The sequence below is a fragment of the Lytechinus pictus genome, unplaced genomic scaffold, assembly GCF_037042905.1.
Source record: "Lytechinus pictus isolate F3 Inbred unplaced genomic scaffold, Lp3.0 scaffold_19, whole genome shotgun sequence".
In the NCBI taxonomy this organism is placed as follows: Eukaryota; Metazoa; Echinodermata; class Echinoidea; order Temnopleuroida; family Toxopneustidae; genus Lytechinus; species Lytechinus pictus.
Genome location: NW_026974140.1, coordinates 3,842,215 through 3,866,281, shown reverse-complemented (window position 1 = coordinate 3,866,281; position 24,067 = coordinate 3,842,215). Strand labels below are relative to the sequence as shown.

The 24,067-nt window shown below is 36.9% G+C and overlaps 2 protein-coding genes across 2 annotated transcripts in view; one reads left to right on the top strand and one right to left on the bottom strand.

Moving 5' to 3' along the window:
* LOC129261190 (protein SDA1 homolog) overlaps window positions 1-24,067 on the top strand; it is a 42,114-nt gene that overhangs the window by 5,866 nt on the left and 12,181 nt on the right. Inside the window, exons 2-9 of the mRNA XM_064114232.1 lie at window positions 10,334-10,438; window positions 10,859-10,957; window positions 11,539-11,721; window positions 12,283-12,383; window positions 12,926-12,983; window positions 13,373-13,450; window positions 13,860-13,961; window positions 15,721-15,793. Of these exons, the coding sequence (XP_063970302.1) occupies window positions 10,334-10,438; window positions 10,859-10,957; window positions 11,539-11,721; window positions 12,283-12,383; window positions 12,926-12,983; window positions 13,373-13,450; window positions 13,860-13,961; window positions 15,721-15,793 (799 nt within the window). The remainder of the gene's footprint in view (window positions 1-10,333; window positions 10,439-10,858; window positions 10,958-11,538; window positions 11,722-12,282; window positions 12,384-12,925; window positions 12,984-13,372; window positions 13,451-13,859; window positions 13,962-15,720; window positions 15,794-24,067) is intronic.
* On the bottom strand, window positions 17,453-22,371 carry LOC135157743 (uncharacterized). Its single transcript, XM_064114540.1, has 2 exons — window positions 21,823-22,371; window positions 17,453-19,328 (listed from the first exon to the last, which is right to left on the bottom strand). The coding sequence occupies exons 1-2, from the start codon at window positions 22,367-22,369 to the stop codon at window positions 17,929-17,931; spliced, it is 1,947 nt and encodes a 648-aa protein (XP_063970610.1). The 5' UTR covers window positions 22,370-22,371; the 3' UTR covers window positions 17,453-17,928.

The window sequence follows — 24,067 nt, the reverse complement described above, 5'->3', positions numbered from 1 at the left end:
TTGGAGTTCCTATCTTTCCTGAATATATTAAAGTTACTTGGGAAGATTTCTGCTGAGTTAATGTCCTGTTCAAGCCAAGACTCTGTACCAAGTATAATATCTGGCTTCTCGGAATCAATAAATGCTGATAGTACCGCAGCCTTTCCCCTAACGCTACGACAATTCATAACGGCAATGTTCAAAGAACGCATAGACGAGACAGACTTGGTCTTGTTTTGATATTCCTTAACAACACAGTTTAACGGTACAGCAGTTTCTCTATTATTGTTAACGATCCATTTGCCAGAGGATTTAGAAATCTTAATTGGAGAAATTCGCTGCTGAATTTCTTTCTTGTTCACGATCCATTTGCCCGAGGAATTAGAAAGTTTAATCGGAGAAACTCGTCGCTGTACTACTTTCCAGCCATCCGATGAATTAACAATCTTCAGTGCTGGAACTTGTCTACGGTTTTTGAGATTACTAGGCTTTGACTTGTCCTTTAATTTACGGGAGCCCTGACTCGGACTAGAAGAGTGGATGGGTTTTAGATTAGCGTCCGCGTCTAATATTTATATTTTGTAGGTAATTGTGTATTTATGGTGAAAGTTTGGTGAATTTTATGAGAATAATGTGTGTTTGATATGATTGAATTCATGAAAAGTGTTCGGTAATACAATCCACTACCATACATCCATGAGCCTGAGGCCTGAGCTGAGGCACGGAGCCGGGCGCTAATGCAGTTTCGCACCGGCCGATTACCAGCATACCTCATCACCAATACTTGGTCCCAAATGTCATGACAAGTCTCTCAGTCACATTTCGACAGTCAGACCGCAGGTCCCTATGCTAATGAGCAAAAAGGCCAGATTCATCCAAATCATCTCGTGGCTGAATCCTCCTTGCAAAATCTCGTGATTCGTGAGATTTTCTTTCTCTAAGAATTTACCTGTTTTAACCTCAAGTTAAATTAAATATTATTGTATGGTCAGTTCCCCCATGTCTGCGCGGTCTCCCAAGTCTGCGCACCCGCGTATCTGCACGATTCTAGTAAAAGAAGATACGCAACGAGCACAAACTTTACACATGCAATACACTGTACATAGACAGGTATTCCCCAAAAAATCTGACTCAAAATGGTGGAAAAATAATTAATTCAGGGCATTTCATGTGACGGCCTCAAAATGCAGCCTTTGTCATCAAAATACCCGAATCGTGTGCAAAGTGAATGAGTGCGCAGATATGGGGTACCTTTTTTTTTCAATCTGAAATTGACTGCCCGAGGTTTTTTCAAGAAAATCCTCTATTTTCTTCCATTTTTTAATGAGAAATTTTGTACACTTACTCTTAGTAATATTTATAACAAACATTATTAACCAATATATTTTTGTGGAAAAAGAAGAAATTCATGTTAAATATTAACCCAAATTGTTAGGTGCGCAGACTTGGGGCCCACCATCATACCATTAGATAGAGTAAATGTTACTCTTTCATATTGGTCATTTATTTTGTATACAATATTTTGTTAAATAAGTAAATTTCTGGCCTGAAAATGTGCCTCAAAACTGAATTTTCTTCCTCTGTTTTCTTTTGCAAATTGTGCAAAACTTTTTATTTTGAGCCTCAATGATATCTATATAAACATAAAGCTGAACTTCTGTACTTTCTCACAATGCCACTCTTGATATGCGGCACCTTTTAATCGGGTCAAGATCACACTTTTCCCACCAAGGTACAAGACGAGATTTCTGAAATTTTGTACTTGCATGAAATCCAGAGTTCTGATTGGTTGGATAAGGTTCACAGAACAACAGGCGCGGGGTATTTGACGAGATTACCACATGGGAAGTGTGCCCTTCCCATGAACCCAGGCACTGGAACCGTTGGAATTTGCCAGTGTGTGGTCTCTTTGACCAATCAGAGTGCAGTATATTCTTGTTTTCAAGCTGCTTTGTGTACTTGGCCAATGAAAAGTGTGATCTTGACCCGTTTAAACCAATTCTTATTTTGAAACCTAAACTATTTTAAAGCATACATATTCAGCTTTATCATGATCTAAAAATCATTTGGGCTCAAACAAAAATTAAGTGTGAAAATAGCAGCTTTTGTCAGGTGAAAATAATTATTTTGTAGCATATTTTAGATCAAAATTTTAACCTAAAGATATTACAAAATCTTTGAGTAAATTCAAACACATGACCTGAAAGAATGATTATTCTTCTTTACAATGATACCAAATTCATGAAATTCGATGCACAATTAGAGCAGCAATGACCGAATGAAAAGAGGTGTTTTGGTCCGCATCAAGCTCATTAAATATGCAAAACATCTCAAGTCATGAATATCACTTGGATGAAAGAAGCCACTTTCTTGGGACCTGCCGTCTGACTGTCGAGGTCAATATACCCACCTCTTTTCCAAATATCGCGATCGGGAACGGCTGTATTTCAGCTTTGATCCTCAGACATCACTTCGCGGATCGCTTGGATTCGCCGTGCGCCGTAATGTTGATATGGACTGAAGTTATGCGACCAAAAGATTCGCCTGCAGCATACTGGCAGTTCGTTCGCCACATGTTCGCATGATTTGGTTGCTAACTTCATGACGTTATGACATTTGGGAACAAGTATTGTTGATGAGGTATGCTGGTAATCGGCCGGTGCGAAACTGCATTAGCGCCCGGAGCCGGAGGAGTTTCACCACTCAAGGGTTCATTAATGTACATGTAGAATTTCTAACTAGTGGGTCGCACGTGCTGCGATCTCACTTCTGGTGTCCACAACCCACGACTTCTATGGGTTGATTTTTCTGTGCGCGGCAGCATGTAATGAACCCTTGGGTGCGTGTGAGTGGAGTTTCACCGGCCCTCGGCCTCGTCTAGCCCTAGGCTAGCTAGGCTAGCCCTAGACAGGAATAACCGTCGTTTCTGGGGATTTTTTCAACAATTTCTGACATTTTACTATCATCCCCATTGGTGAGTGAGCCAACGCAGTTCAGCGGAACAACTAGGTCTAGGCCTAGCCCTAGCTAGCCTTCGCCTAGACCAAAAGCTTCAATCTCTGTATTTTGGTTGTTCCGCTGAACTGCGTTGGCTCCACTCACCAATACAGACTGAAGAGTTGTTGGCCTGTACGTACAGCCAACGTATTAGCAGTAACGTTAGATCTAACATTCGGCGGAAACCTGATTTTCGGAGCGTATTTTTGTACATAAAATGTCACATTATAAAAAAGAAAGTACATTCGAACTTACGAAAAAATATATAAAATTCAGAAATATCGTACCTCAGACCGCAGTTGCCGCTAATTCCTTTCAAATGATGATCGAAACATAGTCATCTTCGATCCTTTCGTTGGTCAACATAAGTTGTCATCATCCTTACAGACGTATTTACCAGTCACTATATATCGCGATATGTGCCGCTGCTTTGCGCTTGTAGATGTGCGTGCGTTCGGAACTTGTTGCTTGCATTGATTGGCCATGATATCGAAAATTTAATCGGAAAGCCTTGATAAAAGCACAACTCGTTGAACGTAGAGGGCAGCAACACACGGCTGCCATTTTTTCCTATCCGGCAGAAAAAAAAAAAATAAGGAATAAATCATCGGTAACGTATATTTCCGATATTTTCTTAGAACTTATATAGTATCAAAAGAAAGATTAGAGTCTAACGAAAATAGTGGGCCTTCGTTCAAGATCATATAATGTCATTTAGAATTAAAAAAAAATAAACATCTGGACAAAACCCGGTCGCCCGAATTGCTGACCTGATTACACATGCAGGCTCGCACTAATACACTACCGTCGGTGAATGGGGATTATAGTAAAATGTCAGAAATTGTTAAATAAATCCCCAGAAACGACGGTTATTCCTGTCCAGCCTTCACCATGCCTTTGCTCGGCGGCGCACGGCGTCTAAGTTATACGCTTGCAGAGGGATGGTCCTGACTGAAAATATTTATAAATAGGGGCTCAGCCTAGAGTAAAAAACTAAAATTCACAGAGCAAAATCATGCTGAAAATTTCATCAAAATCGGATAAAATAAAAGACTTAAGACACGTCTTGATTAAAGCATACAGGTAGGTCTAATTGGACCAATACAAAAATACAATCAATGAGTCATTGAATCAAATAAATTTCGGTAGTAGGTTATGTCATAAAAGAATAGAATTGAAAAAATTATGGTAAATGGAAATTATTTACTAACTACCAGAAGCTTGTTTTGTGCCAAATATCGGACACAGTTTCCAAACATCGCGTTGGACGCGTAGAGTTGTGCGCGCCGTGATCAATTTAGGTGATTTAAATTGCGCTCTAGACCCCAAAATAATTGCCTAATTGGTGAGAAAATAACTTATTTTAGCAGCGCAAATGCCGATTTTAATTATTACTGTTAATGATTTTGATATAGAAATCGGTAAATGATAATTATTTACTTACCAAACAGTAGAGGCGCACGGCCAATATGGGAGACTCTCTCCAATATGGGAGACAATCTCCCATATTGGAGACTTGCTTTGCAAAAGAACAAAAGAAAGAACACCAACAAAAGCATAAGTTTTACACCCTAAATTTTGTCTCACTGAGGTCAGAAGCCCATTTGTTTTGTGTGGGGATGACAACAAAAATCCTTAAAACAAAAGTAGACGGTGAATTTTTAAAGTAAACGGTGAAAAGGGGTAATTTTTCATGAGGAATCTGCTTATCACATTTTTATTTGCCGCCAAGGTAATCCTTTTGCAGCAAAGGAAATTGGTCTCCCAAACTGGAGACTCTGAAATCGGATACCCAAGTTCTTTACAAAAGTCTCTGATATTGGAGATAATCTCTCTCATGGGAGACAGTCTCCAATATTGGCCGTGCGCCTCTACTGCCAAACGGACCTGTTTCAGCTCTAAACATTGGACGTCTTCGCTCAGCTGCGCGCAACTTCATTCTGAAAATGAGCGCGTGCGACTTAATTCTGAAAATGAGCACGCGCGTGTCAACAGCACGCATTTCCAATTCAATCGGCCGATATATCTGATGTTTGGGAGAGTGTCAAATTTCCCACCGTAGGGAACCCCCGCATTGCAGATTTTCTTGTGATAGATTGAACATTGTACAATCTTGGTAGCGATATTTCCGGCGGAAATCACTTCCCCCTTATAGACTGGGATGGTCGCTAAAATTGTGACTTTCTGTGGGGCAGCAATTGCAACCAAGGTTCTTGGACATGATAATATGTAAAATATTATGTGTGAATACATGCAACATGTTGCCATCGCTGAATTCTGCTCCTGAACTCAAAATTAAAATAATAATATGCAAAATCGTACCATTGATTCGACTGGAAATTCCGCGAACGTGCGCAAGCTTGTACAATTCATGTTACCTCGTTCGCGTTTATTATTTTTTTATTCGCTGTACATGCTATACGTTATATACAGAATCTACGATGGCGGATAAGTTGTCTTCGTCTTCGTCGTGTTTTGACTGCGAAAATGACGATTTACCACCAGCAAATATATGCTACATGCACGTCTTACCCAAGGAGAGAGGGCCAGTAAATTTCTTTCAAGTAAAGAGCTAGAACAAAATTTAAGCCTTTGCTGCATTCGTTGGTGTAGACTACCTGGGACTTCGGAATAAAAATAGCTATTCGTGCAGCAGAGAAGTTTGCGATTGACTTGCAGCCCGGCCCCGGGAGCAGTGGGGTAACAGGTGGGGGGGAGGCAGTGGGGGCAAGCTCCCCCCCCTGGCGGAGTTCAGCAGGAAAATGAAAAAAAAAAGGAAAAAGAAAAAAAAGGGGGAGAAAGAAAGGGAAAGTGAAAGGAAAGGAAAAAAGAGGAAAGGGGGAAAGGAAAAGGGGAAAGTGAAAAGAAAACCAAGAAAAAACATAAAAAGTGAAATCGTCTATAGATGATGAAATCAGTTGAGGCAATAAATAACTAATGCACTCAATAACTCAGTTGTTAATCCAATTGTTTTTAGTTTTTGGTAGAAAACTTGAATAAACCTAATTTCATGTAATAAAATACAAAAGAACAAGTGGGGATATGAGTATTCAGCCCACCTAATGAATATTCATAAAGACATGCCTAGAACTGTTTCACCAGAATAATGTAAATCTTTAAAATTCAATAACTTTGTTATTTGTTAATCCAATTTTTATCAAATTTTCAGCATTTTGCTCTGTGAATTTACTCTATTTATTGAGATATAAATATCTCCAACCTGGACCATCCCTTTAAAGTGACCTTCCATTGACAAAATCAAGGCTAATCTCCAAACAGAGAAGGGATTCAAGCCTTTCACTCAGCTGCATGCCTGGGGGTGTTATGCACATGCGTATACCGTAGGCTGTAGTGCAAAATTGAAACTGAAAGAGGGAAAATTTTTCCTATCAGAATCTGCGTCATATTTTCAGAAATTCAGAGCATGCGGTGCCTTAGCAGTCTTGATCTATATTTAAGCAGGGTCACAAAAAATGCGCTAAAATTAAAAATGAAGAAACCTTTTTTTTTTTCTTAGTTCATTAGCTTTCTCACAAATTTAGAATTATATCTTTTAAATGACCAATAAAAAAAATCCCACGTTAGGCCTCTAGTCATAGAAAAAACTCAATACTGACACAACACTAAACAGCATTGAATTTGCGCAGATATTAAGTCAATCTTATCAATTGCATGCTTCCAGGTTGCCTTCATTTGACAGGGGCTCTGAGTGCATGGGGGAACAAATGGCCGCTGCGTGGCGCTGCCATGTACATCGCATGCGGTGCAGAACTATCAGCGGCTCTAGCACCTTTGAATGCGCTATGCTCTAAGTCGAACGAAGGGTGGGGGCTGTCAAATTGTGGCCGCACATGGTGATACAAATTGAATATATTCAACAAACATCGAAGCAAATTTCATTTTGTGAAAAGACATTCTTGAATGGAACCAGTTAGATCTTTTGGTTAATATTTGAAGTAGACGGTAAAGAGTCTGGGAAGAGTTCCCTTTGCGACAGTCACCCAAAACTGAAAATAGAAATAAAATATCTAGCCCTAATAGAACATATATCATGGGAGAGTGGAAATACATACCAAAATACGGCTTTATTCAATTTTTCAAAAATTTCAAGAGTGCGTGTAATTGTCCATAGACATCGGTTTATTTAGTCAATAAAGGGTCTGAAAGCCTAGACTAGTAGAAGAATTGGCTTATGATCGCTAGAAAACCCCATCCAGTATCAGCGCTTATCGCTTGCATAGCAGGAAGAATCTTGACTGAAGAATCTTGACTGCAGACATGGGTTCGAGTCCAAGCTAAGGTAAAAAAAAAACGATAGAGGAACAAAAGTTATTGAACCGGAAGCCTCAACAATCTTTTGTTATTTTGGGTGGCTGTTGCAAGAGGAACTCTTTCCAAGAGTTGTTTTTGAGGAATTTGCTTTGTATGCCGGCAAGGTAATATATCTGCCGCAAATGTAAAAAAATGATAATAATAGTCTCCTAAACTGGAGAATGTCTCTGAAATTGGATACCAAAATTATCTCCAAAACAACGTTCTCGCTACCACGCGTCACGGTTGGCGGGCGCCGACTACCCTGAAAATTTTCAGGGCAAATCCGCCAACTGTGAACTTCCCCAACAACCTTGGCCGACAACTGTAAAACAGGCCTAGATCTACACAAAAAATGAATCATATATAAAAAAAACAATCTGCTTTTCAGATCCTAAAATAAACTTGTCGATTATTTCGTCCAAGATTTCTTCCCGGGATTCTTTGACTCACTCACTACTACTACTACGCTATAAACGATACGATCTCGACTCGAGGCCCAATCTCTTTTGTAGGAAGCGTGAAGATGTTTACCTCACATTTGCGTATCGCATTGCTCACATTATTTACGTTTTTAAAATGGTAATAAATACGCTCAAAAACAAGTGAGGAGAGAGGGGTATCGTGGGTTTCTGGGTTGGGCAATGAAATTTAGATGTTACGAATTTCAGTTGATATTGTCACGTATTTTGTAAAAAATAAAGTGTATCAAAAATATCAAAATTAGATCGAAATTTAATTTCATCTAGTCCCAGCCTTAGCTACATCTACATGAATTCATTGAATGCTTTTCTGATGACACTTCCGTAGAGCGAATTGACAGAATTATTCAAAGATCACGTTAATAATGACAAAGCCAAAGGAATGGATTGATATAATGTCGTACTCATTTACTTACAGCAAAATGATTTATTCACATTTATATTCCGATTTTACTCCATAATTTCCAAAGTCTTGATCTCTACATCGATCTTTTGAAAGTGTTGATTAACTTCGCGACGGCGTGTCTACCAAGTTCTGTGCCACTGCATTCGCGCTCGCAACGGCCACATACAGAAAACAAATCGCACATGGCATCAGAAAAGTAGGAGTATAGTATTAGTAGTAGTAGTAGAAATGAGTTGGAATGTAGTAGTAGTAGTATAGACACGTCTATAAATATGTATTCGCTTCGAATATTGACTTCTTCACCAATCCCACACACACGATCTCAACATGTGCCACGTGTGTGACCTGTTAACCTGTTGTTTGAGCGCGAATCAGCTGATTTCGTGACCTCAAATATTCATGTTGTTTACGCTGGATGGGGGCTATAAAATTAAGAAGATCCTTCTTACTCATTTTATTTTCATTTTTAATAATCTGTTCGTGAATTTCTGTAAATCTAAAACTACACCTATAGTTATATTGTGATGCATTAATTTATTGAATCACTTACCTCGATCTTCCCACTCATGGTGCAAGAAAATATTTAAAAAATGTAAAATCGCCAAAATATGTATGTAAAGAAAGATTATTCAGCCGTCATCATCAGTAGTAGTATAGACACGTCTATAAATATACATTCGCTTCGAATATTGACTTCTTCACCAATCCCACACACACGATCTCAACATCCCCTTGTCATTGTCCATGCCACGACCCCTCCCCTTTCGCTCTTTCCCTTCGACCATCCTACAACCCCCCCTCTTCCTCTCTCTTTCACACACGCTGTAATTGTACATAGTGTATTATGTAAAAATAGAAATCTGCTTTCCTGTCAATTAACCTATACTCTAAAAACATTTTAAATCGCAATTAAGAACAACAAGATCGTAATATTAAAGTATTATGAATGACTAAAATATTTCTCACGTTTCTCATTATTTTATAGGTGGGTAAAGAACAATACAAATGAACATAGCAATAATTGACAGTGATAAACGAATCTTGATTGGATATCATTAAAACATCATTAACAGAAGTCTTATGAGAGTTTAGTTATAGTTTCAGTGAGTATCTGAATAAACAAAACAAAAAACCATGCAAATTATATAAGTTGGGGACCCCGTCTCATGAATTCAGATGCCCATTATTTGGAAGCCTCGGAAGAAAACTTCCGAGGCTTCCAAATAAAGTCGGAACAATCCTTGGATTTAGTAAGGGCATGACGCGGCGCAAGCTCAAAGGGCTACGCATGCGGTCCGTAGATGTAGTCGGTCATTGACATAAGAAGCAACACGCATTCACAAAATTAATCGCACTTTCTTAGGATGTAGCGATCTAGACATTGGAATGTATGGAGTAAATTTGTCGATGTCATCGATGTGAATAAATCTATAAACTTTAAGTATAAAATGATGACTTTAAATCACTTCCTTTGACCTTTTTGAAGTTATCAGTAATTGCCTTTCTCTGCTTCAATCGCAATTCGCGCGACCGTTACGGCTGTGTGGCCGGAGAAGCATTAAATAGACATAAAATGTGATGCATTTAGCAGCAATCTATTAAAGCTTGTCGATATTGATATTTTCGATAGCTACCGCGCTTCGCGAGGGAGGGGGGAAACCCCCCTCTTGAACCCTCCCCCCGTGCGTGCTTCGCACGCACCAAGGCCGTTGCGCGGCTTGCGTCGCTTTGCACCGCCAAGCGTCAGAGTGAACCTGGTGAGAACGTTGCTCCAAAAGTCTCTGATACTGGAGATAATCTTCTGAATCTGTGAATGGGACAGAGTCTCCAATATTGGTAGTGCGCAGGCCACTACGGCATACCATTTCAGATGACGAGATGATGATCAACCCATCATCCCTCAGCCTTGTACATGTATCTCTATTTTGTTATATCATATAATTAGATACTACTTAATGCATCAATCCTGCCTTTCCTTGCTTTTCAATACCACACTTCTGCTTTTGCTTCCCTTGTTAAAACTAAAAAATCCAGCTTCTTCTGAGCTGTCATAAAAATATTCAAATTTTGAGATACAAGGTTTTATCAGCTGGGCCACGATATGTATAGCTCCAAAGCAATTTGTTTAAGCCGACAATTATTTTTGTTTCCCACACAGTTTCTTCAGCAGTATCGCCACTACCAATCCAATGTACAGGTTTTTCAGCTGAAGCCCTCTGAATACTCCAAGAGTCTTGAAGAACTGATAATGTTCTTGAGTCAGGTAACAACAAATTTACCAACTTTTACATGTACGTTGAATCTCCGAGTTAGTTTGACTTAGTTTGACTTAAGAAACAAGGACTTTTCTGAATGGTATTCATAATGTAAAATGTTTATCTATATTGTAGTTGAATATTGAATACAGCTAAATTCATGTTTTATGTAAACTTCTAAATAAATGTTCAATAGGTGATCGAGCAATTGTATTACGAAAATAAGTAGACAAAAAGAAAAAAACAATAAAATGTATACAGATTAAGAAATATGAAGCAAACCAACAAGCACAATATTATCTTTTCAGATAGCTCACTGTTACCCAGAACATCTGTCAGATTATCCTAGTTCAAAAAGAGGTCCTACAGACTTTTTTATACAACAGAGTTGTTGAATCATTCTGATAATTCGTCTTTGATCATTGCAGATAGCCCACTGTTACCCAGAGCATTTATCAGACTATCCTCAGCAGCTCAAAGATATACTTCAGACATACAGCACAGTTCTTGACCCTGATATGAGAATGGTAACATATTTTGATTATGATAAAAATGAGAATAATGATAAGGATGATGATGGTAACATTGGTCGTGATGTAATAATGATGTTGATAATGTTGTTGTTGTTGATGATGGTGAGGATGAGGATGATGATAAAGCGATACTTGCAATAAACTGTGTGGGTGGGGGGATGGGTATTGGTAAACTGAATAGCTTTGACAAATTGTTTGAGATAGCAATTTTCATTGTGTTCATATAAAGTTCCTATATTACCCTTTGGTTGTGTTTCTTTGCTTTTGGAAATCAATGACTTATGCAACATTGTTTCCATTGTAATTTGTTAATTTTGTCTGTCTGTTTATACTACACCCTGTATATTGTTTATTTCATTTTCAACAGAACAAAGTAAATGGTCATATATAACTACAATGACATTTGCAAAATATACTTATACAAACAATTAACAATATGAACTGAGGTACGTACAATATATGACATTTTTCCATAAGCAAATTATGTGTGAGTGTACAAAATACTTGACAGAATGAAGTGTTTCATAAGAAGCTTCTACTACTATTATTTATTTCTAATGATTTTTCTCGTACAGACACTCTGTAAAGGTTTGATCTTGCTGAGGAATCGAGGATTAGTCTCACCTACTAGTCTCTTAGGATTATTCTTTGAGCTGTTCCGTTGCCAAGACAAGGTCCTTCGCAAGATGTTGTATGATCACATTGTCAATGACATCAAGCGCACCAATGCCAAACACAAAGACAATAAGCTTAATACAGTGAGTTTTTCACAGTTGAAGTCCATATAATTTTCCGTAAATCCAAAGAATTTCATTATGAAATTCAGATATCTTTGTCAGATGAAATATCTTGAAAATTAATTTGTTTGAAAGAAGCAGTCTGAAAAGCAATATTGGTAAAAGTTATAATTTAAAAAATTACAAAATTTTCTGTAACATTAAGATTTGGTCAAAGATAAATTATGATTTGCTTTTAAAAAAAATCTTTATAGTGTACCTGTAGAACCACTTTAAGCATGGAATTGGAAGAAAATTCAGGATACAATCTTTTTAGATAGTTTTAAGCTTTTAAGAGAGCTATCGTCAGAGGAAATTAACCTTCCAATAGAGGGCATTAAATCTGATTAAATGGTCTTAAAGTTGTCAGCTTTACTTATTGAATTCAGATTGTATGCGTAATTAGTAAATATAGTTTCTTCTTCTTGACAAAGGAGAGTTTACTTGATTTTATATGCAGACTGGGCTTCAACTATTTTTAAATCTCTTTTGTTAGTTCATTTTTCTTGACACAAATTTGCATTTTTTTTCTTGTATGAACAGACACTTCAAAACTTCATGTATACCATGCTGACGGACAATAGTTCAGTGGCAGCCAAGATGTCACTTGATGTGATGATAGAACTTTATAAGAAAAATATTTGGTAAGTTGGACTAATGATTCAAAAAGAATATTCTCTGTGCACATATTTGTTCTATTGTACATTACACCAAGCTCAGTCATTTTGTCATGAATTGAGCATGTACAGCATGCAAGGTCCCAGTATCACAAAAGTGGGCATGAATGAATGTTTGGTTTAAAAGAGTGATTAACCAATCAGATTTTTGTTTGTCATTTGCAATAGAACACAAATCTTGTGTAACAGGCCAGGGATACATTTTCATTTTGGGCTATTATTCCTTCTGTGATTTAGCGACATATCACCAACAAGTTTTTACCATATCCTTCTCTTCTAGATGTGATCCTCTCTAGATTTTTTTCATCTTTCTTTTCACAACTTGGTCCCATCTCCTTGTGGGTCACCCCCCCTTGTCTCCTGGCATTTCAATTGAGATTACTGTAGTGATGGAATTGTTTGGTTTTCACACAGTATCTCATTCTTACACAAAGTCTTTTTATTGCTTTGCTTTATTTGAAAGAAGTTATTAAAATGTTTTCATGTTTGTATTTGATTTGTTTTGTCAGGAATGATACAAAGACAGTGAATGTAATCGTGACAGCTTGCTTCTCAAAAGTTACTAAGGTATGCTTTCTTGTGAAATCTATGACTTTTAGTGATTGGCTCATGAAAGAAGAAGTCAACTTTGACATTAAGTTGGTCTTAATCAGAGCAGAAAATGAAAGTGTGATAGAATCTGTCAAATTATATTAAAAAGAGATTTTTTTCAGTTTAGATTTTGATGTCTTGAATAAGTTGCTAAATTCATGAAATTCATTATCAGTAAAAGAGAATGCAGTTTTTACGGCTTAATGAGTAAATGTATTTTTTCATTGACTAGAATATGAAATTATTTGTCTGATATTATATTAAATGCACAGCTAAAATCAATAAACTCAGAAACCATCTACATGTATACAGCCCATTGTTATTGTTTTTTTTTTTTAATAAAAGGTAAATTGTGTTTTCTTTAGATTCTCGTCACTGCTTTGAAATTCTTTCTTGGATCTGATGAGGAAGGCAATGATGAGGACAGTGATAGTGAATCAGAAGTAAGTTTTGTTTGAGGCATTCTTTGGGGAGAGAACATGGCATTTTCATATTTCAAACATGTTCATATGATACACATAAAAAAAAAGGGTAGAGGGGGGCGGTATAGGAATATAGGAATATGTTTGCATGATTATTTATTTTATTTTGAATTGGTGATCTATTGCATAGGTGCAAGATATAGTTTGCAACAGGTAGACCAGTCTATCCTACAGACTTTCGTAGAAATAGTTTCCCACAGATTACTTGAGTATTTGGCTACGTCACATTACATGTTTATGGATGGGGGCTGGTCACGAAAGATGCCCGACAAACGGGCAGTATGTATTACTTCAAATTCAGTTAATTCTTTTTTTTTTAATATCATATTACCTGTTTCTGTGTTTGATTATACTATATTTCATTTGATAGGATGAGGGAACAACTGCCAAGCATATTCTCATTGCTGACAAGGTAAATAAGACATCTAAGAAGAGACAGAAGAAAACAAAGAAAGCACTCCAAGTACTCAGGGTAAGGAGTTTTTTTTTTTACCTCAGCATCATTTAATATGTGTAAATTCAACTCTTCGTGTAAGTAAAGATACAAATATAAACATAAGTGTAAAGGCGACCGCACACCTTACGATCGGTCTGCGACCCGATTTTGGAATAACACATAGTAGAAATTGATGCTAATATTGAGACATGGAATATCTGACTGTGTAATGTTCGAAATCATTGTACGAATACCTATGTTCAAATCTATGACTATGCTATCACCCTTCTCAGAATAAAAGCAAATTTAATATCTAGTCGTAATGACGTCATAGCAGTCGTACGATTGGCTACGATTTGAAACTAAATTGGCCTTTACTAAAAAATAAAGGCTTGCAATCTTTCAAAATGGTTATATTAGTATTCTTTCAATTAATTTCAACCTCTAATAAAATGATATGTTCCATTCATATTCTCAGAAAATTGGCAAAATGCGATTTGTTCCAAAATCGGATCGCGAACAGTCGTAAGGTGTGCGGTGGCCTTAAGAGCATGTATTGTATTGGTATGAGTATACATTTAAATTTATCAGAATAAGTATAAGTAAAAAATTTTATAAGCCTGATATAGTATTAATTTATTGTAAGTATAAATATAGTAATTTATTATATGTATTAGGATATTTGGATTCCACTGGTCACAAAGTAATACAAGATAAACATACACATTCTTATGAAATATTTATATAATATTGACTGGCCTTGAGGGGAACATCAAATATGTCGCCCGCAACAGAATCATAATGGCCTGAGTCTTTATGGTTCTTTTAAGGGTGACACATTTGATGTTTCCTGTAAGAAGAGCCAGTCAATATTATTGTTATTACCTATAAGGCAGTGCAATGTGTAATTCAAGCTACTATTTTGAACAATTTATATGCCTGTTTGATTATCACTGCACTACTTCAGTTTATTCACGACCTTAGCAAAGTAACCCTTAATAAGCAATTGTGATGTAATTGTTACCTTGCAGTCGCGCATTATGCATGGCACGCACATACAATCAACGTTTAAAAATCTGCAATGCATTGATTTTATAAACTGGTTCCAACCAGATTTCTGAAATACTGAAATAAGCGATCGAAATCGGCTCCTACTGCGCAAACGCATTAGCAGAAATATGGCCAATATTGCCCTCTATTTTGTACAGGATATCTACGGGCAAAGCCCGGGGAGGGCAACATGGCAATTGTTTACCTCGTTGGTCTGGGATTGAAAGTAGCGAGCGAAATATGTTTTTTATTCATCTCCTAAAATGCCTTGTATAGGTAATAATACAGGATAGTAATGCAGTATGATAGACATAGACAAAATAAATGAGGTATTGAATAAGTGAGCCAGTCAAGGTTAATTCCAGTTCCAATATATACAAACACATATATGATAGGAATGGTTGACAGAAACACAAGAAGAAGCGTATGGGTAGTTTCGTAACAACAAAAATAACACATTTATGCCCTGAGGGATCTAAGTTACATTTATACAAAATGCTGTCTAGGTCTTCTGAAACTAGGGCTGGAATTCAATTTAGCATTCCCTGGAAGATACCGTCAGGGGCAAAGTATCATGGGATTGGGTCTTTGGGAGGACAGTGGCATTTACGTTAAAGGACATTCGGAAACCCATCAAGCCATCTGTGAATTCAAGGTTATTTCCACATTTCTATAAAGGATGATGTTGTTGACAGTTGCAAATCATGAACCCAATAAATGATATGTTCATCCCCTTTTCATACAGAAACACAAGAAGAAGCGTAAGAAGAAAGAAGCATTCAACTTCTCAGCATTACATCTTGTCCATGATCCACAAGGTAAAGCTATCTTTCTATTTAAAGGACACCTGCAAACTATACTGCCCTCCCATGACAAAAGGAAGTATTGACCGCTGAGGTTGTTTTGAGTTATTAAACAAAACGTGATATTCACTCAGCCAACCTTTACTTGTTGGAAGTTTGTGTTGTTTTGGTTAGTATGTCTTCTGATAACATTATTTGAGGAAAGAAAAATTATCATTCAAAAAAACTGCTTTTCGGGCAAAATGGTCAATACTTTTGTGGTGGTAATTCATCACCATATCAAAATGAAGTACCATGACAAAGAGTGAAACATGTATCTATTTTATTTCTTATGAGTAATTTATTTAAAATGTAATCTTTAATAATGTCAGGCACACATTAGCTCTTACATTTTGAGAGACAGGTATGTACCAAAGGCTGAAATTTGCTTGTGAAGTTGTAAAAATGGACGGAAAACAACAAAATGGTACAGAATTCGAAAATCAATATAAATAGTTACATAAGTTAACAAATCTGATATAATGAAAGGCTTTGTTTACATCTTGGAAACCTAACAAATCTTATATAATTTACATGTTTAGCCTGACATGTGTGGACCATGGGGGAGATGCTTACTACAATATTTAATTGGTTACCATAGTAACAATTGAAATAAAATAAAAACACAGAAGACAATGTATTGGAGCTTCAAATATAAAAAAAGGTCAAAATGTATCTCTGACCTATGGTAATGTTGGAATGAACAAATTAAGCCCACTGAGCCTATATAGAATATAAACTTTGGGAAATATATGATACAACTGGCAAGATATGTATTGATAAGAAATTTGTAGAGTGCTTCCTTCTGTCGTGGTAAAAGATCTATGAATTTGAGTTGCTTCCTTCCAAGGTGCATCATGCTTGTGTGTGTGTGCACTGACCCGTGTAGCAAAAGCCAATCCCTGAATGGTTGACAGTGTGTGACCTATTGTTGCGTGCACTGAATGGGTCAATACTTCCTTTTGTGGTGGTATTTCCTGAGAAATTTGAACTTGCTTCCTTTTTGTTATGCTAATTACTTGGTAATTATCAACTGTTTTAACTTTTGGTGATGATGGGGTGTCAATAGAGTAGTTGTACATCAAATACAACTAATAACTCAATTTTGAAAAAAATGGTCAATACTTCCTTTTGTCATGGGAGGGCAGTATAGTAGTCTACTATTAAAGGACACCTGCAATATAGAGTATAGTAGAGAAATATCTGCCCAGCTGAAATCCCACAATAACTGCTAAAATTGATTCTTCAGTTTTCTCTATTTAAAAAAGTGGTTGCCAAGCTTTGAAATGATATTTAACCTACTAATAATTGATGAGTTATGACCCACTTAACTACATGATTCAGTGATGAACAATTCAAGCATTTCACAATCTTTAAAGGTATTTGCTAACATTGATTTGACTTTAAAAAAATCTGAGCTGCGAGGTCCCACTTGTCACCTGCACCTGTGATATGTTACAAAAATGAAGCCCAGAAAAAATCGCGTCTGAAAAAAAGTGAAATATAAAGTGACCGGAAATACCATCTTAATTTCATCCATACACTTACGTGTTCTATTATTATCGGCACGATAGAAATTACACAAAACCATCAATTATAACGTATATTGAAAGGATTTCTTTCGATTTTTTTGTTGATTTAGAGTTTTTAGGTTGACAGAAAGGCATTCATGTACATATTTCATCTCTCCTTTGATATTTTTTAAATTACATGTCTACAACGTTAGCATATGCCTTTAAGCCCTATTGAGACGTCACTTCTTCGCATTAATCCTGTGAGATTGGTCCACGATAGAGTACCTTTCATCCTGCTTTGGTTGGCACATTTTAAAATGATTACAGGCTATTCAACACTACAGTTTTCTAGGAATCTCATTGCTCATTCTACAAAGTAATCCTTATTCTTCCCTACAATCCTTTTTCTCCAATTTCACTCATTGCATATTCTATCTAGGAAAAATGTGTCTACTCCCAAGTGAAAAGTAGGCCTCTCATGAACATGAACAGTGCACATCTTTAAATTGAAACGGCTTTTGTAGTATGTATATGTCTTTCCTCAATCCTGATTATTTGTTATCACTGATTATGATCCAATCTTCCTAAAACTATGTGTCAAGCGTGATATTCATGATGTAAAGAATAAGTGGATGAGTCTTTGCCAAAAAATCCATGATCATGATCTTCGGAATGAGTACTGGTTGTGTGGTACTCATGAACAAGTGGCGGGGTGAGCGGAGGACTCAACGAAGACGATGATGGAAAAACAAAGTTCTGGTAAGGTTGGATCAACTTGTTACCTTGATGGAAATCAGATCCATGCTGCCAAGATTTTTCATCTGGGAATTCTTCGTAACTACCTTCTCCATGTTCCATATCACTAAACCCAGAAGCAACCGTAAAGGCAAAATGTTCACCCTCATTCTTTGTAGTCTGCATTTGAAATTCTGGATAGGCATAGTCTTCGAAGGAATCACTTGAGACAGGTTTAGTTTCTTGTTTGTTCATAGTAAGGTTCATTTCAGTATTATCGGAGGGAAGTTTGGATTTTACCTTGAATGTTTTGGCTTTGGAATTATCGACAGGGCCCCAGTATCTACTGCCTCGTAATAAACTGAAAGTAATCCAGGCGAAGACCAGAACTGCCAATGAAGCACAGATACCATTGATTATCACAAGCTTTATGGAGATTATAGAAAGGCTGAGAGACCTTGTTAGGGCTGGTATCGGAGATGAAGTCAAGACAAAATCATTGGTTGTGAAGCTGATCGTATCACTGGTAGTACCTATCACCTCACTGAAAGTGCTCCAGACACGAATAATGTTGCCATCATAGAGGGCGTCACAAACCACTGAACGGAAAGTGTGGCCAACGCGATAGGTCGAGTGTACTTCTTGTTGATGATTTGGCATAGTTTCATTGCTGTCTGAGATTCCTTGCTTGATACCATCAACATACCAAGCAAAAATGGGTTTATCATTCCCTATGTAGTTTGCTGAACATCTAAGGAATTCATCATCACTCTCTAAGACAGGATGTGATTGGAGTGATAATGCGATTCCAGCTCCTTCAGCAGAAACCATTGAATTTTGAGTTAATGATTCATAAAGGATAGTTAAGGTTGCATGAGCTTCTCCAAGGAAACCTTGGACGCACTTTACCTGACAGATAACGTCGATCTCATCCCCTAAACTTGTTGATTCATCAATAGTGAAGAGTATAGTATCATTATCACTATGGCAACCTGGAACATTTGGTTGGCACTCCCACATGTAAGAGCAGGATTGATGATAGACGCCTCTTATGTCGCACCAGAATTCAACCTCATTAACAAAACCAAAGCCCAGGCTGGTGTTTCTTGGAATGATTTGTGGCTGCTGGATGACTTTAATGAGACCAATGACGCAAGGACTTGTCACGATTGTATTCCCAATTTCTATTGCTTTACAATAGAGAATAAGGTCATGCCAGTCTTGGTTCCACTTAAGAGTGGATTTGATGAATCGATAGATGCCTGTAGTGAAGACAGAAAACATTTCAAGCAATTTATTTTGATGGGATGGGGGGGGGGGGGGGCAGGGGGAGTTATATATCAAATTCCTGATAAACACTTTCTTATACCCTTCCCCCTGAGAGCAAACATTGTTATTTTATTATGGTATGAATAAGACCCACCTCTATTTCATTTCCATCAACTAGCTTCCAATTGTGACTATTTTTGTATATGATATGTTGATAGTTGCTTACTTTCTGAACTGTAATCTGGTCTTGATTTTATAGATATAAATATGTGAAACCCAACATTCTTTTTATGACAATAGAACTATCAAAATATGGTATAGTCCATAATAATAAAATTATTTTGTAAATTTGGTCATCTTGCTTATCAAATTTGATTTCTTTCCAAAACAATTAGACTGACAATACAATATTCTAAATATACAAATGAGTGGTGCAAGTGAAAAACAAAAAAAACACTCCCATAGTGATAGAAGTTTAATTTCTTAATTGGAATAACATATCGTTTTATGAGACATCTGGATTACATATTTGTTGCCTTCTTGCAACATACAACTGCCATAGAGTATGAATAGAGAGAGAAAAATCAGAGGGGGTGGGGGGGGGGGAGAAAAGGAAGGAGAGAGAGAGAGAGAGGAAAATATAGCAAGAGAACAATCGTGAACAGGACAAACAAAAGATGACAAAAAAACCCAGATAAAAATAATAACAAACATGATGGGCTAATGGACTGTTCTACAGTGATGTAAAGAAAACTGATCCTGCTTAGTGCAGCTATAAATAACAAATTGAGTGATCAAAACTAAAGTGGGAAAATAACCCTCAAGTGCATGTGACATGATTGGTATATCAGAAAATAAAAGACACGTTGTCCCTATATGAGGAAATGATAATTAAATGGATTATATAGAATAAAATGGAGAGGACACAAATTATCCATGAAGATGATTATTTTGGTACAAAATTGAAAGAAATGATTTTGAGTCATTTTCAAAAGATTGTTCATCTTTTGTATTAAGTCAGCTAATTGAAAAAAAATTGGTTTGAATATTAGTTTGTACTATTAAAAGACAGTTATCTTATGGTAGGAGTAGAATTTATCCAATATCATTCACCTGGAGGTTTCAAAATCATTGTATTGCTTTTCCTGCATTTTAAGTTCATTAAATTTTGATTTACTATTTAACACACTATATAAATCAGGATTAAATATTTTAGATATGAATTAATTATGCTAATTTATGCATAAATTATACTTTTTGCTCTAGTTCACTATAAAAAGCTCTTAGAATGCTAATTTTTGGTGTTAATATTCTTTTTACCATTGCTAACAATTACAAATAAAAAATCCTGGTTTGAAAAAGAATTTCTTATGTATTTCTCTGCTTTTTGACCTTTTGTTTTCGTTTTTTTTTTTTCACCAAATTTATAGCAGAACTTTTTTACAGCATAATTATGCTAAAATCAATTAATTTCAGCTGATGAAAGTAAAAATAATCATATCTTTATGCATAAGATGAGAAAACTCAATTTACATTGACTTTGTACACAAAATCTCATTTTGGAGCAATTTGGGGGTCTGACATGCACTTACATAATTTTGTGTAATTTTTCAACCGAATACCCAGGCATAGTAAATTTGGCCTCAAAAGATGCGCAAGACTTCAAATAAAAAGTCAGCGAGCAGTACAGTTGAAAAGTTTTGCGCAGCGGAATGGACTTGGAAAATGTTTTAGGGTTAAAATCCCCTAAAATGCCCATAAATGTTTGTCCAATGAAACCATTGTCCGGGGGGGGGGGGGGGGGGGCACTTACACTGACAAGTGGATATCATGTGTGACCAAAAAAACATGTAAAAAGGATGTCTTCTTCAAGATAGGGCACGTTACATACTTAATGAATAAGGGTGTAAAAAGCACTAAAATAATGAAAAAGGGGTATCTATTTCGCTAGGAGAGCTACGTGTTTAGGGCCAAATTTGCGAGGGTATAAAAAAAGACTAAAATGTTTTATAAATGATGTACTTCTTGCCCCAACAGTCAGCACGTGTTTAGAGTCTGATTTGCACGAGGTGTGGGAGGTGGGGCCTTACTAAACCCAATGATGTACATGTAGGTAATGGTAAAACCGACGTCTGTGACATATAACAACAATTAAAATATCGCTGTACTTGTTTTGGGGTTCAATTGAGGGAATACTTGCCAAGGGTATCGTTTTGTTTTCAATACTTGTTAAGGGTAGGGTTTCACACGCCAATACTTGTTAAGGGGTGCATTTTCAGAATATGGAAAATACTTGCTTAGGGTGCTCTTTCGAGACCCCATATCGACTCGTCAATGGAAGTGCCCCCCCCCCCTGGGTCCATTGTCATACCTTATTTTGGCTTGGCTGATTGGTTGCTTTGGAAATCTAGCCTTGATGATCGCCCCCTCCCTCCCCCTCCAATCACAAACACAATTCATAACCAATGATTGAGTCATTTTACTAACCATCATCGTCACGGCTGAAATCAATGTACGTTCTGCCTGCTCTTTGAAGAAACCTCCATCTTAACTCGGGAACAATGGGTTCTTTGATGGCCTTACAAGAGATGTCAACTGATGGGCCTCTCTCAAACAGGTGTATCACTTTACCTCCACTGGAAGACTTATGACACTCTGATATCCTTGCGCTGTGGATCCCGGATACCAAGGATGTGGCAAACGATACCAAGTTCCCCCCTCGACCAGTGTAGTGTACTTCACAGAAATATAAACCTGTGAAACTAACACCTGGATTAGACAAAGTCAGTGAAGACTTTAACTTTAGAGTTTCCTTGACTAAAGTTGCGTTGCTTTGAAGAGGACCAGAAACATCGTGTAGAGTGTGCCTCCACCTGATTGCATAGAAATGGTGGTCCACATTGTTGACTTGACATTGAAGGGTTATGTTTTCTCCTGTAGAAATGATGGCGCTCTCCGGTGTAAGGAGAATGTCCACCTTCCCATTAATTATACCGAATAAAATCAAAGGAATCAGTAAAACATAGACCATCATCACTTCTGTTTTCCACATGTTGACTTAATAATTCATAAGAACTTTATCCTTTTAAATTAAAGTCGCACAGCTAAATGGTGGCTTAAGATAATGCTATAAATGAGCAAACTTAAAATTTAATTCTACTTGGCTGAGATAGAAAGCAAAACTTTGATTATTAACAGTGAACAACTTAATCATAAAGAAAAAAGAGTGTACTATCGAGACATGAAGGTTGCATATAAACATGGTATTACATGGAAGATGAATGGTGTTCATGTAATGCTGTAGAAAGGAAGGATGAAACAATATTCTTTGTTCAGCTTGCTGTATAAGTAGTGAAAGTGAAATAATATTGTGATATAAGAGCCACTTAAGTCTAATAATTAAACCAAACATTTCTTGTTTTTAAAAGTACCTTCGTGTCTGTAATTAGTTGCCAGTACTTATAAAACCTACACAGGGGTGTATCCAGAATGTTGTTGACAAACCAGTTATAACACCCCCAGCTTCTCACTCACATACAAACTCTTACAAACAAATTTACAAGGGGATTGAAAGATTACCACTTTACTGGGGGGGGGGGGGGCACCTTTCATATGAGGAGAGAGTAACAATGTATAACTTTCTGCCCCCCAAAGAGGACACTAGCCCCTCTGCCCTCATTGGATATGCATTTGAACCCTCGCAATACGTATAAATCTCTTTTAAAAAAAGAGGTCTATGGTTTGGTGAAATGGAAGTACTTTTTGCATTATATAACCACCATTCCACTATTTTATCTCATTGACGGATCCTGGTAGGGTCACATCCGGCCCTTGCCCCTCCCCTTTTGAGAGGCATAAACTTTTTTTTAGGGGAACTATGTCGTGCATACGCAAGTGAGGAACTTTTTTTTTGCTTGTCAAATTTTTCCTGGAACAAAATGATCTCCATTTTGTTGTGACTTTTTTTTCTTGTCAAATTTTCCTGGCATAAATCAGTGAAGACCTTTTTGGGGTGCCTTGATAATTTTTTCTTTTGTACCAAAATGCCCCCCCCCCCGGAAAATCTTTGATCTGCCCCTGATTCTTCTGACTCATCTTTCTCTCCCTCTTCCTCTCTTTGTCTGTTTTTCACTTTTTTATAACTCTCCTGTCTGATGATGATTAATGATTATGTTGTATCTTGTTGAAATTAAAGGTCAAGTTCACCCCAGAAAAATGTTTATTTGAATCAAGAGAGAAAAATCAAACAATATAATGCTGAAAATTTCATCAAAATCGGATGTAAAATAAAAGTTATGACATTTTAAAGTTTTGCTTCTTTTTCACAAAACAGTTAGATGCACAACTCAGTGGTATGCAAATGAGAGTCAGTGATGTCCCTCACTCACTATTTCTTTGTTTTTGTCTCACCTGCATAGCAGTGTGAGACTACATGTATAGGCGCCGCTTTTTCCGACGGCTCCGGCGGCGGCGTCAACATCAAATCTTAACCTAAGGTTAAGTTTTTGAAATGATAGCATAACTTAGAAAATATATTGACCTAGTTCATGAAACTTAGCCATAAGGTTAATCAAGTATTACTGCACACCCTGCCTGAGATTCATGTCACATGACAAAGGTCAAAGGTCATTTAGGGTCAATGAACTTAGACCATGTTGGGGAATCAACATCAAAATCTTAACCTAAGGTTAAGTTTTTGAAATGTCATCATAACTTAAAAAATGTATGGACC